This window comes from Lytechinus variegatus, chromosome 2 (genome assembly GCF_018143015.1).
Source record: "Lytechinus variegatus isolate NC3 chromosome 2, Lvar_3.0, whole genome shotgun sequence".
In the NCBI taxonomy this organism is placed as follows: Eukaryota; Metazoa; Echinodermata; class Echinoidea; order Temnopleuroida; family Toxopneustidae; genus Lytechinus; species Lytechinus variegatus.
The window spans coordinates 20,429,151-20,447,480 of NC_054741.1; the positions used below are offsets into that span (position 1 = coordinate 20,429,151).

An 18,330-nucleotide genomic window follows, 5' to 3' on the forward strand; every position below is an offset into this window, starting at 1 on the left:
TTTGGGGGGGGGACATCATGTCGTCAAGTTCAATTAAGGTTAAAACTACATGTTTATACATAAACCAGTGTATCTTTTGCCTTAAAAAATATTGTTGTGTTAAACAAGTGATTATTCATACCTCGGCATGACGTAGGCAAACTATTTGAGAAGAAATTGATAAAGGATTGGATGATTTGATAGTATGAATACTAGATGTCTGTTCAGAAAGCAAAATAATTATAAATTGTATGTTAGCAAGATCTTCAGAGAGTTTTCTCCTTGCAACATCTTAAGTATAGTCAGACTACAGCATCGTAAAGCGTAAGAAAAGGACAAAAAGTCATAAATGAAAAGAATATAGATCTATTACTGTCAATTTGAAATCTTCTTCTAACTGTTCTGTAATGAGGAAAGTTCCATGTAGCAGTGTGCTGATGGTTTCCAGTGACAATTGTAAAAAATTGATGAAAACATCGCATATGGTTGGCTAATAACAAATTTGTCATCCAAAATTTGTCGATGGGGTATTTTGTAATACACTCCAAAATATGTCAGAAATATGAGTGTAGTTCAATGGTGAAAAGTAGAAATGCAGCTCAAATCATGAAGAGGTAAAACAGGACGACGTTGTTCGTGGAAGTCTGTTATCAAAACATTTTGTTGCAGTGCCAACACGTCCTATTGGCCCCGTTGCATAAAAGTTACTATTATGATATCTTTACCATCCAATGATAACCACCATGGTAACAACGCTTTAAGAGCCAACCAAAATCAAGGATTTCATGGTAGTTACCATTGGGTGGCAAAGTTACCATAATAGTAACTTTAATGCAACGTGGCCCAGTAGTGTACCTGCAAAAAATGGCTTCACAGCCTAACCGTCGTTTCTTATGTAAATGGTCCACAGATAAAGGTTTCTAACTTTGAGGTGAACTCGAGGTAATAGCCCACACATCGAAATGATTGCACCTTTATCACATATTATCTCTAGCAAGTTCTCATCTGGTTTCCACAGATAAGAAACATATGAATATTTGGAAACACAGGCTGATGAGGACAAGCCTCTTGTATTTTTTTTATCAAACGAAGCGTTTAGTGTGTGCCATCAACGTAGTAATCAGATTATCCTTGATATTTGCTAAGTGACAACAATTTATGTAAAGATTTTGAAAATCTGTCAATATTCGCAAATCAATTTCCATGAATCCTGCGAGTCTTATATCGAGCATCCACACAACAGCAGTTTTTTCTATTATCGACGAAAACTCCATATGGTCTTGAATAATTGTTCAAGCTCAGAGACAATATTATCCTTGATATTTCAACATGTCCATTTTATGCTTCAAATGTTTGGCATTAGGATATATCACCGATGACATCACGAACAACTTACGATCTGGAAGAGAGGATATGATCTTTACACGACAACACCAAGTAGTGATAAATAGAAGGAATATTTGGTAAGAGATGATTACTGTGGAAGTTCGCTGCATTTTATCAAAATTGCAATTATAACCAAGATTCTTTCTCTGTCTTTGTCTTTGTTTGATTTGGCAATCTTGGTTTATACACACATGAAGCTTAAACTATCACAGGTGATTGAGACATTCTTAAACATGTACTTGTATATCCTTCGTAGGATATTTGTGAACCGTCCTGGGGTGATCGCTAAATGATTGTCTTGTCCAAACATTATTGGTATTGGCTCGGGTGAGTTTTCCTTCGCTGCTCCCTCCACTACTTTGTCCATGCACACTCCCAATCCTATCCATCATATGTTCCACGTAATCGCTCACTTGTGAGGTCAGCGAAGCTCTCCCCGCCCCAAGATGGCGACTGGTCGAAGACGATGTATTATTACACGAAACATAATTTTCGTCTGTGAAACTATTTTTGTTCCATACTGTGTAGTTTGTAGTTTCGCGCTCCCCCATCGGGCTTAGTTCTTGTGCGTCCGCGTTAGCCTCGTTGTCCATCATATATTGTACGGCTTGTTTTTCAGCTTTCCGTCGCGTCGACATTGCCTTGGCTCGTTCACGAGTTCGTAACCATGAATGACGGCACGTTAGGCATATGGTTATAAAGGTGACGAGAAAAATGATGGCCATCATGCATCCCAGCACGGCGTCGATTTTACCATTTAGCAGCGAAGTAGGGTGCTCCGGTTCTAATATGAGAAAAGGGTATAAATATGTTACTTACAATGTGGTGATATATAATAAACCTTTTGTGATTAAATCATGCAATCTTTCGACAGAATTGATCCAGTAGGGGTTCCATATATGAGAAAGTCGACGATTTGGTATACTATACAATTGTCCTCATGATGTACAAGTGTGGTCTCCGATATGTCGAGAAGAGCTGGACTGTGATCAATCCATCCTTTTGAAAGATTATAGTGTATATTCCAAAGAAACACATTATGTTCGAGGAACATAAATTATGTTTCTGAAATAAAGGGGTGACGAGATAAATTATTATGAGACATATACAACTATGATTGACAGAAATTGAAATATCGAGATAAAAATAATATTGATAATAATAAAAAGCTCTTGCATAGCGCATATCACATTATGATTACAATGTCTCGATGTGCTTCCATACGGCTTTGATGTTATTACCCCTGCTTTAGATTGGCAGCCGTTATTACTTACAGCGCACACGCATTTAATTAAATTAATTCCTACCAGTTACCCATTTACCTTACCTGGATCGGGTGCAGAACAATTTGGATAAATTGGGTAAACGTGGTAGAGGGATGACGAAGTGTTGATAAAAATAGAGATGACGAAATGATGCAGGTATGAAATATAGGATAGCCGAAATCTTAGTATGGTAAAATGAAGAAGTGACAAAGACTTGCTGATAAAAAAGACACAGTAGTGGAAAAATGGTACAATGATCATGGAACAAAGGGGGTGGCGAGATAGAATGCTCCCGGAGCATAAGGGTGGTGATGTAGAGTCTTCATGAAATATAAGGGTGTCGAGATAGAGTGCTCATAAAATATAATGGTGACGAGATAGAGTGCTCATAGAAAATAAGGGTGACGAGATAGAGTGCTCATAGAACATAAGGGTGACGAGATAGAGTGCTCATAGAACATAAGGGTGACGAGATAGAGTGCTCATAGAACAAAATGGTGATGAGATAGAGTGCTTATAGAACATAAGGGTGACGAGATAGAGTGGTCATAGAACATAAGGGTGACGAGGCAGAGTGCTCATAGAACATAAGGGTGACGAGATAGAGTGCTCATAGAACATGAGGGTGACGAGATAGAGTGCTCATAGAACATAAGGGTGACGAGATAGAGTGCTCACAGAACATAAGGGTGACGAGATAGAGTGCTCATAGAACATAAGGGTGACGAGATAGAGTGCTCATAGAACATACGGGTGACGAGATAGAATGATCATAGAACATACGGGTGACGAGATAGAATGATCATAGAACATACGGGTGACGAGATAGAATGATCTTAGAACATGAGGGTGACGAGATAGAATGATCATAGAACATAAGGGTGACGAGATAGAATGCTCATAGAACATGAGGGTGACGAGATAGAGTGCTCATAGAACATACGGGTGACGAGATAGAATGATCATAGAACATACGGGTGACGAGATAGAATGATCATAGAACATAAGGGTGACGAGATAGAGTGCTCATAGAACAAAATGGTGATGAGATAGAGTGCTCATAGAACATAAGGGTGACGAGATAGAGTGCTCATAGAACATGAGGGTGACGAGATAGAGTGCTCATAGAACATAAGGGTGACGAGATAGAATGATCATAGAACATACGGGTGACGAGATAGAGTGCTCAAAGAACAAAATGGTGATGAGATAGAGTGCTTATAGAACATAAGGGTGACGAGATAGAGTGCTCATAGAACATAAGGGTGACGTGATAGAGTGCTCAAAGAACAAAATGGTGATGAGATAGAGTACGTATACAACATAAGGGTGACGAGATAGAGTGCTCATAGATGGGATAGAGTGCTCAAAGAACATAAGAGTGACGAGATAGAGTGCTCATAGAACATGAGGGTGACGAGATAGAGTGCTCATAGAACATGAGGGTGACGAGATAGAGTGATCATAGAACATGATGATGACGACATAGAGTGCTCATACAGTGCTTATGAAGCATACGGGTGACTAGATGGAGTGAGCATATGATATAACGATGACAAGGTACAATGATAATAGAACATGATGGTGACAAGATAGAGTGCTCATAGAACATAAGGGTGACGAGAAAGAGTGCTCACAGAACATAAGGGTGACGAGACAGAGTGCTCATAGAACGCATGGATGACCTTAAAATATAAGGGGACAAGATAGTGTGCTCATTAATTATAAGGGTGAAGATATAGAGTGTTCAAGAAATATGATGGAGACGAAATGGAGTGTTTATTGAATATAAGGGGGACGAGATAGAGTGCTCGCGAAATATAATAGTGATGAGATAGAATATTCATAGAACATAAGTGTGACGAGACAGAAAGCTCAATGAAAATAGGGGTAACGAGTTACACAACTCAAAGAACATAAGGATAATGAGATTGAATGCTCATAGAACATGCGGGTAACGAGATAGAGTGCTCATAGAACTTAAGAGTGACGGGATAGAGTGCTCGCAGAGCATAAGGGTGACAAGATGGAATGCTCATAGAACATACGGGTGACGAAATAGAATGATCATAGAACATAAGGGTGACGAGATAGAGTGCTCATAGAACATCAGGGTGACGAGATAGAGTGCTCATAGAACATAAGGGTGACGAGATAGAATGCTCATAGAACATAAGGGTGACGAGATAGAGTGCTCATAGAACATACGGGTGACGAAATAGAATGATCATAGAACATACGGGTGACGAGATAGAGTGCTCATAGAGCATAAGGGTGACGAGACAGAGTTCTCACAGAACAAATACACGGAGGTAACAAGCCATTGTGCTACGAGACACTACGCTCATGGAAATAAGGGCAAAGAGAAATTTTCGTAGTGAATGAGCGGGGAATAAAACAAAAAATGTATCGGGGCTTGATACAATACATACAATCGATGAACATGCTTAATACCATGGTCACATTAGTTTTACGGCGGCCGTACGGCGAGTCAAAAACAGCCGTTTTAACATTTTTGTACCAGCTAAATATAGGTGGTTTGAATAAAAATGAATAAAGCGGCTGTTTTCGACTCGCCGTACGGCCGCCGTAGAGCAAATGTGACCATGGTATAAAACATAGGGGTAATGGGGTAAATGGTGATAAAAGTTCTGGAGATGAAAGATAGAATAATGAGACAAACTGAGACATAGTGGGTGAAATATAGGGGTAGAGTAGGGTGAAGAGATAGGACGATAAAATGAATTGTCAACGACAATAAAATAGGAACGCAAGATAGGGCAGACAGATCGATGATACTGGCGAAACATGAAGGAAAGGCAATTGTAGGAATCTTCAATTTTTTGGACTTTGTATCTTACCACAATCGGCTTCATCATATGCCATGTTATAGCAGTTCTGTCTTCCATTACAAACAAGCTCTCGATTGATGCACATATATTCACCACATGTGAACGATGCTGTCTCATTACACTCGTCTGTAAAACAGAGAATTTAACATATTATAAATGGTTCAGAGGAAATAATCTAAATTTCTCTTTAGGCGGAGACAGAGATCGCCATGAAGTATTCCTAATAATATAATCACTGTCTCATCAAGAACACTCAAAATGATTTGTATCATTGACCAAGCTTTATTTTCCTCTGTAATCTCCCAAATGATTACATACTTGTTTTTTTATAACGGTATAGTTGATGAAATAACATGATATCTTTCAGCTGGGATTTGAATCAATCCTAATACCTTCTGCATATTTAGAAAAAATCAGTCTGTCATATTTCATATTCAAAGGCGTTACAATTATGAAAAGGATTTTATGGTGATATCAAATGATTTTTTAAAAGAAGAAAACTTTGATTTTATTCGTATCTAATCACAAAGAATCATAGGAATCTGCATTGCTTACAATCTCGGTAAGCTGTATAGATGACCTTCCAGAAGTTCTTTACGCTGCCAGTATTGGCCTGGAAACGGATATAAGCCCTGTTACTGGTTGTCATGATAGATGGAGCCGAAGTACTGCAAAACGTTTTCATTCGCTTTAAATCCCAAGCATACTTATCATAGATCATGATTTGATTCATGTAGCATTCGTTGACGTAGTGAAGCGAGAACTCCGCAAACTCTATCATTATCTAGAGACGAGAAATGTGGTAAAATATGTTAATTTTCCAAGAAAGAAATGCAACAAGTATCTAGTAGTAGTACCTGATCAAATGATTTTGCCTTCAGGAGTTCTCACTCATTTATAAAGTTAGGCAAAGTATAATTCATAAATGACATTGATGAATATTTCCTTCAAACTTGAAATTATATTCAATTTATTTGTTTACACATATAGATAGATAGATTGATAGATAGATAGATAGATAGATAGAGAGGGGAGAGAGAGATATGAATTACTGCGCCTTAAGATGGTAAATATATGTGTCGTTAGAATAGTAATATATTGTGCGTAGTCTGTTTACTTTTACAATATGGTTTGTGGTCCCACTTATATTTCTATAATGTGTGCGATCCATTTCAAACCCTTGCCACTTGTCAACTTCCCTGCTCCAAGTGTTGTTCTTAATCGTCATGACTGATCTGGGTACCATAACACAAAGCTTAGCAATCATCGTAGAAAGTTTTTTTTGTACGATTGATTGCATTGACAACAATGTATGTCATGAAATCGTGAAAACTGAGCGTGCGATTAATCGCTTACCTCTGTGTTACGGGACCCTGGTGGATACCTTGTTCTTTGGATGGACATTAACTTCCCACAATATTCTCAGTTTTCTTTTCTTTTTTTTCGACTTATATAAAGCTTCCGCCATTGTTCACAACTCTGCTTCTATGTTTAGTCGTTATATCAAGCACATACCTTGTTGTTTGGAGGGACAGTAACCTCCCACGTACAGTCTATTTTGGTTGGCCATCTCTTATCTTCATCTAGTATCCTGAACACGTCCTGTGCTGAGATCTCACCATCGTAACCGTCCATCGAAAAGAAACATTCTACCAGAAAAGAAAAATATCGAAATTCATTAACTTCAAAGGTAAAAATAAATCAACCGGACTAGTTTACAAGTATTTTAGTAGATGGTCCTGCATGCAACCTGTGTTGTTCCAAAGTACGATCAGAAATGATAAATAGTAGGATCTTTTAAATGATAATGTATGGAATTGATGCGTGTGATTATGGGCCCTTTTCATAAAAATTTCAACTATGGTAAATTTATGGTAGTAACAATAATGGCAAAGCTTCCATAGCTACCATTCTTATGAAACGGGCCCCAGGCTTTTCCAAACGTGTGTCAGTCAGCATGGTCAGGTGTAATTATTTATATTCGGGAAACGTCACTATCCGAAAGGCCTAACTCGATCTTGGAATAGATCCATAGCTGAATAAATTTATAACTTCCGCGGCTAGCTTGATTATGGGAAGAAAAAAATCTTCCACTTTATGATGGAATCTCTCTCCTAATCTCTTCTACATTGCTCCTTTTAAATCCAGAATAAGAACCATTTCCAATCGTCCAAGAAGCGCTAGTACCACTGTCCCACAATGCAAACATCAATACTTCAAGTAAAATCTAGATTGTTAAACCCTTTCATGCTCTCAACTTCTTAATTTTCTGACCGTGACTTTAACTCTACAGAATGCATATCATTTTTGTGATAGGATTCGAACCCCTATCGTTAGATTTGGTTGGATACGACATAACAGCACCTGACCTCCCAACTTCAATCTCTTGGTTCTACTACATTTCCGCCAGTAAATTAGTAAATAAGTTGAATCATTCCAGATCAAGCTTACCTTCAGGTCCGTATGTCCTTTTTGTCGAAACACTTGTTGCTTGGGGTTTGGTTGGAGCTGAAAAAAAAAAATGTCGCGAAGATCTCGTTGTGTTAGTAATTCAAGAATTATGATAAACCAAGTATAAGATATAATCAACACAATATCATTCAAACCATAGCGAACCATAGACCATAGCTTATCAAGTTCTCCATTTTGGGGATAAAAGCGCTTTGTCGATTAAAAGCCATGCTCACGGCCGGGCAGAGGTGCCATGTCTGGGGATCAAACCCCGGACTTTCAAGTATCGAGTCAGTTCAGGCGCGTTACACCACTCGGCAACGGCACCATCCTTTTATCCTCATTCAAAGAAATGGAAATGCTACATGAAATTTTGTAAACTATGTGTGCACTTGTCTTTAAAAAAGTTCTCCGTATAAATTATTAGACCCGATAACGGTGTTGTTAAACATTTATCTTAAAAGGGATGAATTGTTAACTTTATCCAACGTATGGCGTAGAACGTGAGCAACATGCGAAGAGTTTCGCTGATCATATATACAGTTTCAATCTATTCACTTCCATATTCCTTTCGAGGTTTATTAGTAATCTATATGTCTTTAAAGTAAATGAATTAAGCAGAGCATCTTAATCCTAAATTTTCGCAGATTCCAGTGGCTTTAAGAACTTAACCATATTAAGCTTACCTGGTAGGTACCTGAATATCCCAGCGAATCCCTGCTCTACCAGTAAACTATCGGTGATGAAGAACATAAGAAGATGATTTCCGGAGGACACTATCCGAGGAGGAGCAACATTACCACAATCACGAGTGATGAGTGGGGAGTAACCATAGCGACCATCGTGGATCTCGATGTAGTCGTACTCGCACCCGGCTGAGCCCTCTACGTTGAAAGTTGACGAAAAGACCAGCTCAATCACCTCGTTTTCGGCAGCTAGTCAAAGAGGATCGTAATGGGTTTGAACAATGTCAAGATATTATCATCAAGATTTAGAGTGCTATACATACTTTTAAGTTACTTGGTTGGATTTTATAAAATGAATTTGATCGTCAAAAATAAAATCGCCACTCAACTACTTACCTACTTTGCTCATATGCTCATCTTATGTTATTCATGTGACTTTAAGTGTGAACAGCGTAAATGAGATTATAACTGTATTATATATTCATGATCGGGGTTGAGATATACCTTTATCAAATGTCAGCCACAACGTTTTGATAACATACATGCCGATGGGTGGAGTTGGAGTCAGTCACGTGATAGATTTGATAGGTTTGGGTAAAATCAATGATTTTATTACAATTTACTATTATTTAGACGTTTATCTTTCATTATTGAAAAACGAAACATAACCAGTTGAGATGAAAGTCTTCTTCTTATTCTACCAATAAAAATGTGTCTCATGGATTTAAAAAAAATGGTTGATTGTCTACCGTACCCATGCTAGTTGTATTATATAGACCCCCTAAAGTTACATGACATGAAGATTTTGAAGTAATTCATTCTCGAGGTTCTTGCTTCATAGGTTTATTCATTTTAAATATACTGTCGTCTACTTAATGTCGTTTATTCCGCATTTTTATTATTGTTACAATCCTTATATAATCCTTAATCATATGTTATGCATTGACTTTTAATAAATACATAAAAGAATAAAATAAAGTTACATGACATTGATTTTTTTCTAACTAGTTACCACGAGTTACTAACTCGTTCCCTCGAACTCACTCTTTATTCAATGTAACGGCTTAATTTTTCATTTTCATGTAAATATTTATTTTTATTCTACAGAGCGCCTCAGGTGACATGACATGTTTTTTTCTTCCTAACTCGCTGCCTCGACTTATGACTTCAATTATATATTACTCGTGGAAAAAAAACATGTCACCTGAGGGGCTCCGTCGTATAAAAAATACTATGAAAATGAAAAAAAAATAACGAGCTCACACTGAATAAAGAGTGAGTTACAACTTTTAAAGGTGAAATGAATACCTTCAAATCTATAGACGCATTCTTCATCGCTGTTATAGTCTAGTGGATAGTTTGGGCTTGCAAACATCCCGTCCTTTTCGTATGGATAGTACTTCTCTTCACACCATGTAGCAAGGTCGTAACGATGCGGTGATGGAAATCGAAATCTAGGTCCATCATCAGCTGAAAATACATGAAAAAGGAAAGTGAAAATAATTAACTTCAAATCCGTATTAATTTATGTAGAGGTATTGTGGCTAAGAAGGTAAGTCCCTACACTTTGAATCACAATGTCCTGGGTTTAAATCCGACCGCAACACTCGAGTCCTTTGGTTAGGTGTAAGCGTTTATCTATATATGTGCCACTCTCCACCCAGGTAAAGTAAATTCCTTGAACGCTCGAAAGCCGGATCAGGGCAGCCGTGCTAATACCAGGGCAATAGTATGAAGCGCCTAGAAACATCTCTCATTGACTGTGTGTTATAAGTGGCTACGCTTAAGATACACCCTTCCAAATAACTACTAGTAATGATAGATGATAAATGTTATTTGTGTAGAGAAACTGAAATGTTTCTGATAAGATAGGTATCTATTCTGCTATTTTTAAAACAATTATTGCAGTATAAAGGTATTAAATTGAGAATTCAAGTGCCAAACTACACTTCAAGAAAACAGTGAGTGTATGAATATATATTATATCTATGCATCATATCTAGAAAATATATTTCATATTTGTGCATTTTAGATGATGAAAATGCTGGCTTTCCATAGTTTTGGTTGATCTGATCTATCGCAACTCTTTGTAAGACGGGCCCAGGTTATATATTAACATAGGATATTTATTCTTTTCATCCAGACCACATCAATTTTTATGCGACATAATTTTTTATGATATAATAGGCAAAATAATTATACAGTAGATATAAACAACAATACACTCAATCTTGCTTTATTTGCTCAAGCTGTGGAATGACCATAGCGATGTATATTAATCTCTATGGGAATGACACTACTCTACCAGCAATACTTTTTGTTAACGAATATCGATTACATTAGATGTCACATTTTAATGCCTAAATTGATAGAGCGTAGCTGAATAGCCATAAATTTATATCTGCAAGCAAAGACAGGTACATGTATGGTGGCTGGAATGTGAAACGTTATAAGTCTTAATTGAATAATAGCAAAAGTGAAAATATTGAATCTATTTGATATATTCGTTATTAATGTAAATACAGAAGAATACAATGCCCCTATTGATATCAAATGTGATGTTTTTAACTTTGTAAATGCAGCTGAAACTATGATGTAAAAATTAAACAAAATAAAACGAATTGGTATTCATTCTATGCCACTCTCATACAGAGACATCAATGGTGAGTGATTTTTATTTTGTTCTATGTTTTCAAACAAAGCTATATTAACATTTTTCAATAAGTCCGTCTTTTGATATGAGAAGCGTTTCCTCAACGTCTGATAAATTTTTAGATCTGACAATTCTCCTTCGTTTTAGTTGACTGTGAAACATAGCTTGTCCTGCTGTTACGTTAGTTGTCAGTGATAGTGGATGTTTCATGATGAAATTAGTATGTTACAAATAACATTAAGAACGACTGGTGATCATTTCTTATGGTACATGACATATCCCTTTGTAAATGGCCTAATACGTAAGAACAGGTTTCAGTCGTTCGTAAAGTATTACTAAAAACAGTGGCGTATCTAGGATTTTCCACAGGGGGGGGGGGGGGGTGGCAAAACCGTCCGCGAAAAATATGACAAGAAAAAAAAAGTTTTTCAAGCTCGTCAGGGGCAGGGCAAGAAAGGTATTCAAGCTCGTCAGGGGGGGGCAATAAACGTATTCAAGCACGTCAGGGGAAAAAATGTGATTAACACTACGAACGGCTTTATAAAACACCCGGCTTAACACCTTCGTGAAATTGTCTCCAGATCGACATAATTATCTAATGAAAACGATGATCCTGCCTTTAATGACAATTTTACTTGATATAATATTCAACCCATCATGGACAGAAAAAATACTCCTTTCCCTGTAGAAATCCATGCCCAGGGCAGAGATATGTATCTTTCTTTTTTTTCATCCTTATAATGATGATAATTTCCCAATTATTTATTCATGTTATGTAATATTTGTTGGACACTTTCACTTTGTTCATCATTTTCGACTTGCAAAGAGGGTTATAAAGAATATAGGGGGTTTGAGATTGTTAACAATTTATATTATGAGCTACAGCATTTGTAGGCCAGTTGTAAGGATGAGTGTATGTGTTTGTATGGTGTTAAAGTGATTGATCCATGAGTGTGTGCCTCAATGGGTGTGCGCGTGAACGTGTGTTTGAGGGTGTCCCTGCGTGTGTGGTGTGCGTGTGCGTGTGAGGATGACTACATAGGATAATGATGGTGTATGGCTGCGTGGATGAGGGAGTGTGTGTTTATGTGTAAGATAAAGGGGAAACGATAAAGAGATGGGCGGCATGCAGATGGAAAGATTGGAAGTAAGTGAAAAGGAATTCTCGGGTAAGTCATTCTTTTTCGTATTCATAACATACCTGCTCCTTCCTGTCCGTAGCTTGTAACAGTCACGAATACCAGAAGAACTGTAAGGGGAGGAGGATAAGGGTAAGAAGACAAAAGATGAAACAATATTAGTCAATTACTTAACTTCAACATTCTCATAATTTCGCAATCACCATCATTCCTTAAGTCTTACTTTGAGTCGACAAAGAAGCTTATAGGAGGGGGGGGGAAGCGGGAGCTTGGGGGAGCGGAAACGAGGGAATTTTCCTTTTGTCTTGTGATGTTTTATATTTCTTATTTCGGTTACTACACAGGAGATCTTGATGATCTGATGGTTCTCGATATGAATGAAGAAGTATTTTATTGAAAATATCATACAATGTGGGCAAATATTTTCTGGTCATAAATGACCGACTGTATATATTGGCTGTGGCAGCCGTTATTAGCGTATGGTTGTTTGGTTTGCATTATTTTCCACTATATAACAACTATTTTAAGTGAATATTTCCGTTCAATGGTATTACTATCGGCGGTCTCAAAACATCGAAACCTAATAGGCCATTCGCCCATTCCCTAAAGCCCAAGAACACATTACCAGACATTCTAATACCTTCACGGTCATAAGACAAAAACTATTCCGCCATTTGCTCGACCTGACGGAGCTTTATATGGTATATGCAAAGTGCCCCCCATTTTCTCCCCGGCTGCGTGCTCACGGCAATGCAGGGGGCACGTTATAAAGTAGATGTATGCATCAGTTTTCCCCTTCAGATAAACACAGCCGCAACCTGGGGGAAATCTTAATACAATTTAAACAGAATTTAGTCAAGCAAATGACGAGCGTATAGATCGTGTAAAGTGCGTTGGGAAACGTTATACATCCAATCTGTCGAACCGCTCTTATATTGATTTCACACCACGCCGTAAAAAAACAAACTCCGTCTAAAATAAGTTAAACATTGAAGAGCTTTTAGGAGGATCATCCCTATCTCGCATTGATGTTCCTTTTTGCAAAATAATGATGGCAATTATCGACAGAAGATATACGACAAACATGAGAATAATATCAATTCTATTAATCTCAGAAGCGCAATATCGTTTTAACAAGTGACATATTATGTCAATAACATTAACAACATGAAGAATACATACGCTCAGAGGAGTGTTTCGTAATTTAATGGACAGTATTAATCATTCTGTCCATGGCAAATTCCCCAAACCAGATTTCGCAACATTTTCCCTCAATTTATATATATATATGAATTCGAATTCACCATTGATTGATTTTAGTACCGAATTTCTTGAAATCATTTATTTTATAGAATAGCTGCTTTCTATAGTATTAAGAAGATAATTATATCTGTGAAGAAATTGCATTGAATGTGTTTTTGAAAATAAAAAGATTTTAGAATATTTAGTAAAATTGCCATATGGGGCAGTTGTACTTGAAACAACTCAAAATAAGACTGAATTGAAATGGTTGTTCTCAAATTTTAATAAAATGAATTAAATTCTCATTGTAAGACGAGATTTTTCCTTTAAAGGTCACGAGGTTTCCATCTAGGAAGTTTGTGGTGGTTGCCATACTATTTACACAGATGTATGGCTGAAATTCGTTAGCGGGCTTTTCGTTTCCCGCGTTCTGTCAATACACATACATTATCGTTCCTCCCCAAAACTGACCGGCCGAACAGAGCAATGGCCGACCTAAATCCATAGTTACCTATACACATCTTATCAAATCATTACAGTGAAATATCCATGTCGAAAATTTGCATGTTGGTTCACTCTTTCAACGTAGGTGCGTTCAAATTCTATTAACGATTTCAATCAATAAAAATATTTCAATGTCAATAAAAAGCTGCTCAATGGTACACAGCAAAAACTGTGGTGTTAACCGGTGTACATAGAGGACCACACCAGTTGTTTTACAATGGTGTTAAATTGGTGGTGTTAGTTTTACACCTATAGGTGTTATTACAACACCTTTGGTTGTTACATTTACACTCTTTGGTGTTATGTTCAATCTTTAGGGTGTAATTTTAACACCTCAGGGTGTTGTCCTCTATTAACACCAATTGGTGTCAGTTTTAACACCACACTTTTTACAGTGTAGTAGTTCAATAAGAATATAAAAGAAATATCTACATAAAAACAATTCTAATTATGATACGGTTTTAAGGTAACTTTATCGTTATTTTACTTTGATGAATATTCTAGCACTTTCAACACGAAATCGTAAATTTTGAATGAAGGTGATATCAATATTGCCATTTAATCTCCTTTCTTTCTTAGCTCCTGGCATGTCCGAGTTATTATTTAATGCTTTCTATCAACAGAATGCAAAGATATTTCCTTCCGACAAACAAGTAGTCTTTCAATTATAATTCGTCAACCTGCGATTCAGTACTTTTACGATTCTTGATGACTTTTAACCTGCGTGTTATGACAGCCAAAAAAGGTAATAAATATATAGCCGGTCAGCTTCAAAGCAATAAATTGACAAAACTCTACAAAATATCAAGTTTGCTCACGTTTTGAAAAGGAGTGATAATAAACAGATTGATAATGGTGAGTAAAATTGAAATCTATAATTCTAGGCAAAGGCCTCGACAAGAATCGTTAAAGGAAAAAAAATATTGACTACACATCGTGACTGACCAATTATCAGTTTAATAGAAAGGTAAAATTTGAAAAAGTTCCTCAGTTATATCATAAAGAAGGATACATGTCACTTGTCTTATGTACTGTGCGTGATATATTTAACCACATTTTATTATAATCCAATGATAAGCCGTGAATTAGGAACACACTAGATATGCTATTGAGAAGCGAAACCCAATTATTGGGATTCTTATGTTAAAACCACCATGTTAAAATCAATTATAAATAAACATAAGTAACATGTGATTTTTATGTTAAAACCACCATGTTAAATCAATTATAAATAAACATAAGTAACATCTAATTATTGTGATTTTTATGTTAAAACTTAGGTTAAAACCACCATGTTAAAATCAATTATAAATAAACATAAGTAACATCTAACTACTTTAAAACGTCTATCTAAGCTCATCAAGAACTAATCGTCCTAGTTACTACACCTATCATCATCATTAGTTAAAATGATATTATTTAGACATCATCAGAAAAGTGACACTAAACGAACCATATTCCATTTCCAAACATCAGTAACCAGCAAAATCTACATTGTTTTAATGGTCGAATAAATTACAATCTAATCTAAATAGGTGTTCAATTCTACTCTATCTCTAGTTGGGATGGTATCGTCAACCCCCAAAACAAATGGCCACAACATTCATAAAGATATTTGCACTCTTTCTTCTAGTTTTCTACCAGATGATTCATGTTAATGGGTAAGTAAAATAAGGTACAGTTGTTGTCTAACAGAATATAAGTGGTACTAAGAGAGCAAGAAGTAAAGCGATTGACCTTGGAGGAGAGGTACCTTGATAACTCACAAAACAGTTCTAGGAAAGATCTTCGTATTGAAAAAATAGGAAGAGAGAGAAAGAGAGAGGGAGAGGGGGGGGGGGGGCAGAAATCTCCACACTCAATTCTTACCTTTAATTATTGACAAATCCATCGTTTCTCTATTTGATCACATGCAATAGTTGAGAAGACAAGCAAAATTATTGGAAATTTACACTCTTGCATATTTGTAAAATCAAAATCTAGTGTAGAATAATAATTCATCATGTCGATCAAAGTTATGATATGATATTGGAATGTATGTATGGCAAACAATTACGCTGAAGTTATGACATTCAGATCTATACTGGCGGATCTAGGGGGAGGGGATGAGCAGAGTCGCCGCCCCTCCCCCCCCCCCTTTGAGAGACGCAATAAAAATAATGTAAATATGCCGTTATAACATGTGTGCTCCCTTTTGAAAGTGTGGACTTTTTTTTTGCTTGTCAATATTTTTGTGTGGACGAAATTACCTAAATTTTGGTGAAACCCCTTTTTGTCATTTCTTGTGAAGACGGAATGACTAAAATGGTGGGCGAAAGCCCTTTTTTTTGGGGGGGGGACTTGTCAGTCATTTCTCTGGGAAATGAGCCCCACTTTGGAAAATCCTGGATCCACCCCTGGTTTCAGTTCATCATTTTAACACGCTCAAATTCAAATTACAGTGACAGTAAACTAGGGCGATGCTCTGGCTTAAACTCTGTACACTATTAATACGATTTAAAGAGTAATTTAAGAGGGATAATGAAATGGAGATTCATGGTGATATTTTCTTTCAACGGATTTTGCTCACTATATGCACTTTGGTATTTTCAAGTGTCCTCTTCTCTTGCTCTTTGTTATTTTCACAGATTTAGTCTGTTTCGACGACAATGTTTATCTCCTGTCTGTCCCAGTTTGTCTGTCTGTTTGATGATCTCTGTCTCTCTCTTCTTCTTTATCCACTTTCCCTCACATTTACCCCTCTCTAAATCCCAGTCTATATTTCCCTCTCTTTCCCTATACTCTCTCCATCCTCCCTTGATTTTTTTTTAATAATCGTTGTATCTTTTAGTCCCTTTCTCACCGAGGCTGAATCAATTTTGTTAATCGGAATTATCTCTCACCCCCCCCCCCCCTCTGTGTCCTCTCTTTCCTCCCATCCCCTCCCATTTATCTCTATCACGCTTTCCTCCCCCTCTCCACTCCCCCCTCTTCTCTCTCTCTCTCTCCCTCTCTTTGTACCCCACCTTTCTACAATTAATATTCGCAAATCTGTGCATTCCTTTCTCTCTCTAGACTCTATACTACTCCCCCTGAGAATACTATACACATCTTCGCAGTTCTGTCTTCTCTTCTTCTCACTCTTTGTCTTTCCGGCTTGAAATTATTGTTACTACATTCTCATGACAAGACTATTGTGACCCCAATGGCCCATAACGCATTCTCTTTCTCCTGGCAGTCCATCACGCATGTAATACGATTCGCTCGCCGCCAAAGAACCGCATTTTACTCCAAGGTCGCCTGTAAATCTAGACCACATGGTCGTCAGGGAAAAAAAGAACGCAAAAGAAACAAGCTTATAACATCCATTCCACTCTGCTATTCTTTCTATTCCTTCCTTGGATATGCCGTAATAAATGCAAGATCCACAACAGAAATGGATGCACAATATTATGACATGACGGTGATCAAAATTGGCATATCGAAATGATCAATATACATCGGTAACTCAGAACTCATGAGATGTTTGTTTGTGGTGATTTTTCTGAAAAAAATACAAATATATCTTCATCATGTGAAATTGATATACCGTCCAATGCATACCTTATACCTTTGTATACAGTCAGCAGTGACGTGTCTTACCAAAATTGGATAGCAACAAATTTTGAAGCGTCCCCTTTACATTGCAGTTAACGTCCCATCACGACCAAATCCAGGGTTACTAATCTATTTATTTCTGTCCCAGATGATTCTTAGACTTGTATATTTTAATCACTTCAGCAATAACATAAAATTACTTTTACCTTTAAATAATGATTTCCCTTATTTTATCATTATGAAGAAATTTTCAACAAATCTGGAGAATTCAATTTTTTCCCCAGGACGATACAGCCCAGAATGATATCAAAGTGCAAACGTTATTTGTCGGACACTTCAACCCTGACAGCTACAAGTAAATAAGATTACCAAGGTGTACAGCGTTTCATGAAATAAACTCATCAGTTTTTTCAACAACAATCGTTATAAGCTTCGGAAATCCTTATATCCTTATTGGCCGAGAGCAAATTTGTTCGTGAAAATCACTCGCAAGGCGCCCCGTGGAACATGCTCCTGAAATCTACGTTAGATGTTAAAGTAGCGCGGAGTGCCTCTCATAATCATGGGAGGCTCTGAGTGACGTCACAATGGTTATTC

General features: G+C 37.0%; 2 protein-coding genes across 2 annotated transcripts; both read right to left on the reverse strand.

Annotated features, from left to right (window-relative positions):
• Positions 1–546: 546 nt before the first annotated feature.
• LOC121407532 (neuropilin and tolloid-like protein 2) lies at positions 547–6,139 on the reverse strand. The gene is made up of 3 exons (XM_041598663.1): positions 6,038–6,139; positions 5,492–5,608; positions 547–2,149 (listed from the first exon to the last, which is right to left on the reverse strand). Exons 1-3 carry the CDS (start codon positions 6,129–6,131, stop codon positions 1,593–1,595), a joined length of 768 nt encoding a protein of 255 aa, XP_041454597.1. The 5' UTR covers positions 6,132–6,139; the 3' UTR covers positions 547–1,592.
• Positions 6,140–6,985: 846 nt separating this feature from the next.
• LOC121409683 (neuropilin and tolloid-like protein 1) lies at positions 6,986–13,043 on the reverse strand. The gene is made up of 6 exons (XM_041601592.1): positions 13,037–13,043; positions 12,474–12,521; positions 9,928–10,089; positions 8,620–8,868; positions 7,934–7,990; positions 6,986–7,131 (listed from the first exon to the last, which is right to left on the reverse strand). Exons 1-6 carry the CDS (start codon positions 13,041–13,043, stop codon positions 6,986–6,988), a joined length of 669 nt encoding a protein of 222 aa, XP_041457526.1.
• Between the last annotated feature and the right edge of the window lie 5,287 nt (positions 13,044–18,330).

Excerpts from the sequence above, each read along its gene's own strand:
- LOC121407532 (XM_041598663.1), bottom strand. The coding sequence starts at position 6,131 with ATGACAACCAGTAACAGGGCTTATATCCGTTTCCAGGCCAATACTGGC. Across the intron at positions 5,609-6,037 it reads CTATACAGCTTACCGAGATT|ACGAGTGTAATGAGACAGCA; the intron begins GTAAGCAATGCA and ends TCTGTTTTACAG. Across the intron at positions 2,150-5,491 it reads ATATGATGAAGCCGATTGTG|AACCGGAGCACCCTACTTCG; the intron begins GTAAGATACAAA and ends TTCTCATATTAG.
- LOC121409683 (XM_041601592.1), bottom strand. Across the intron at positions 8,869-9,927 it reads ATGCGTCTATAGATTTGAAG|CTGCCGAAAACGAGGTGATT; the intron begins GTATTCATTTCA and ends CTCTTTGACTAG. Across the intron at positions 7,132-7,933 it reads AAGGACATACGGACCTGAAG|AATGTTTCTTTTCGATGGAC; the intron begins GTAAGCTTGATC and ends CTTTTCTGGTAG.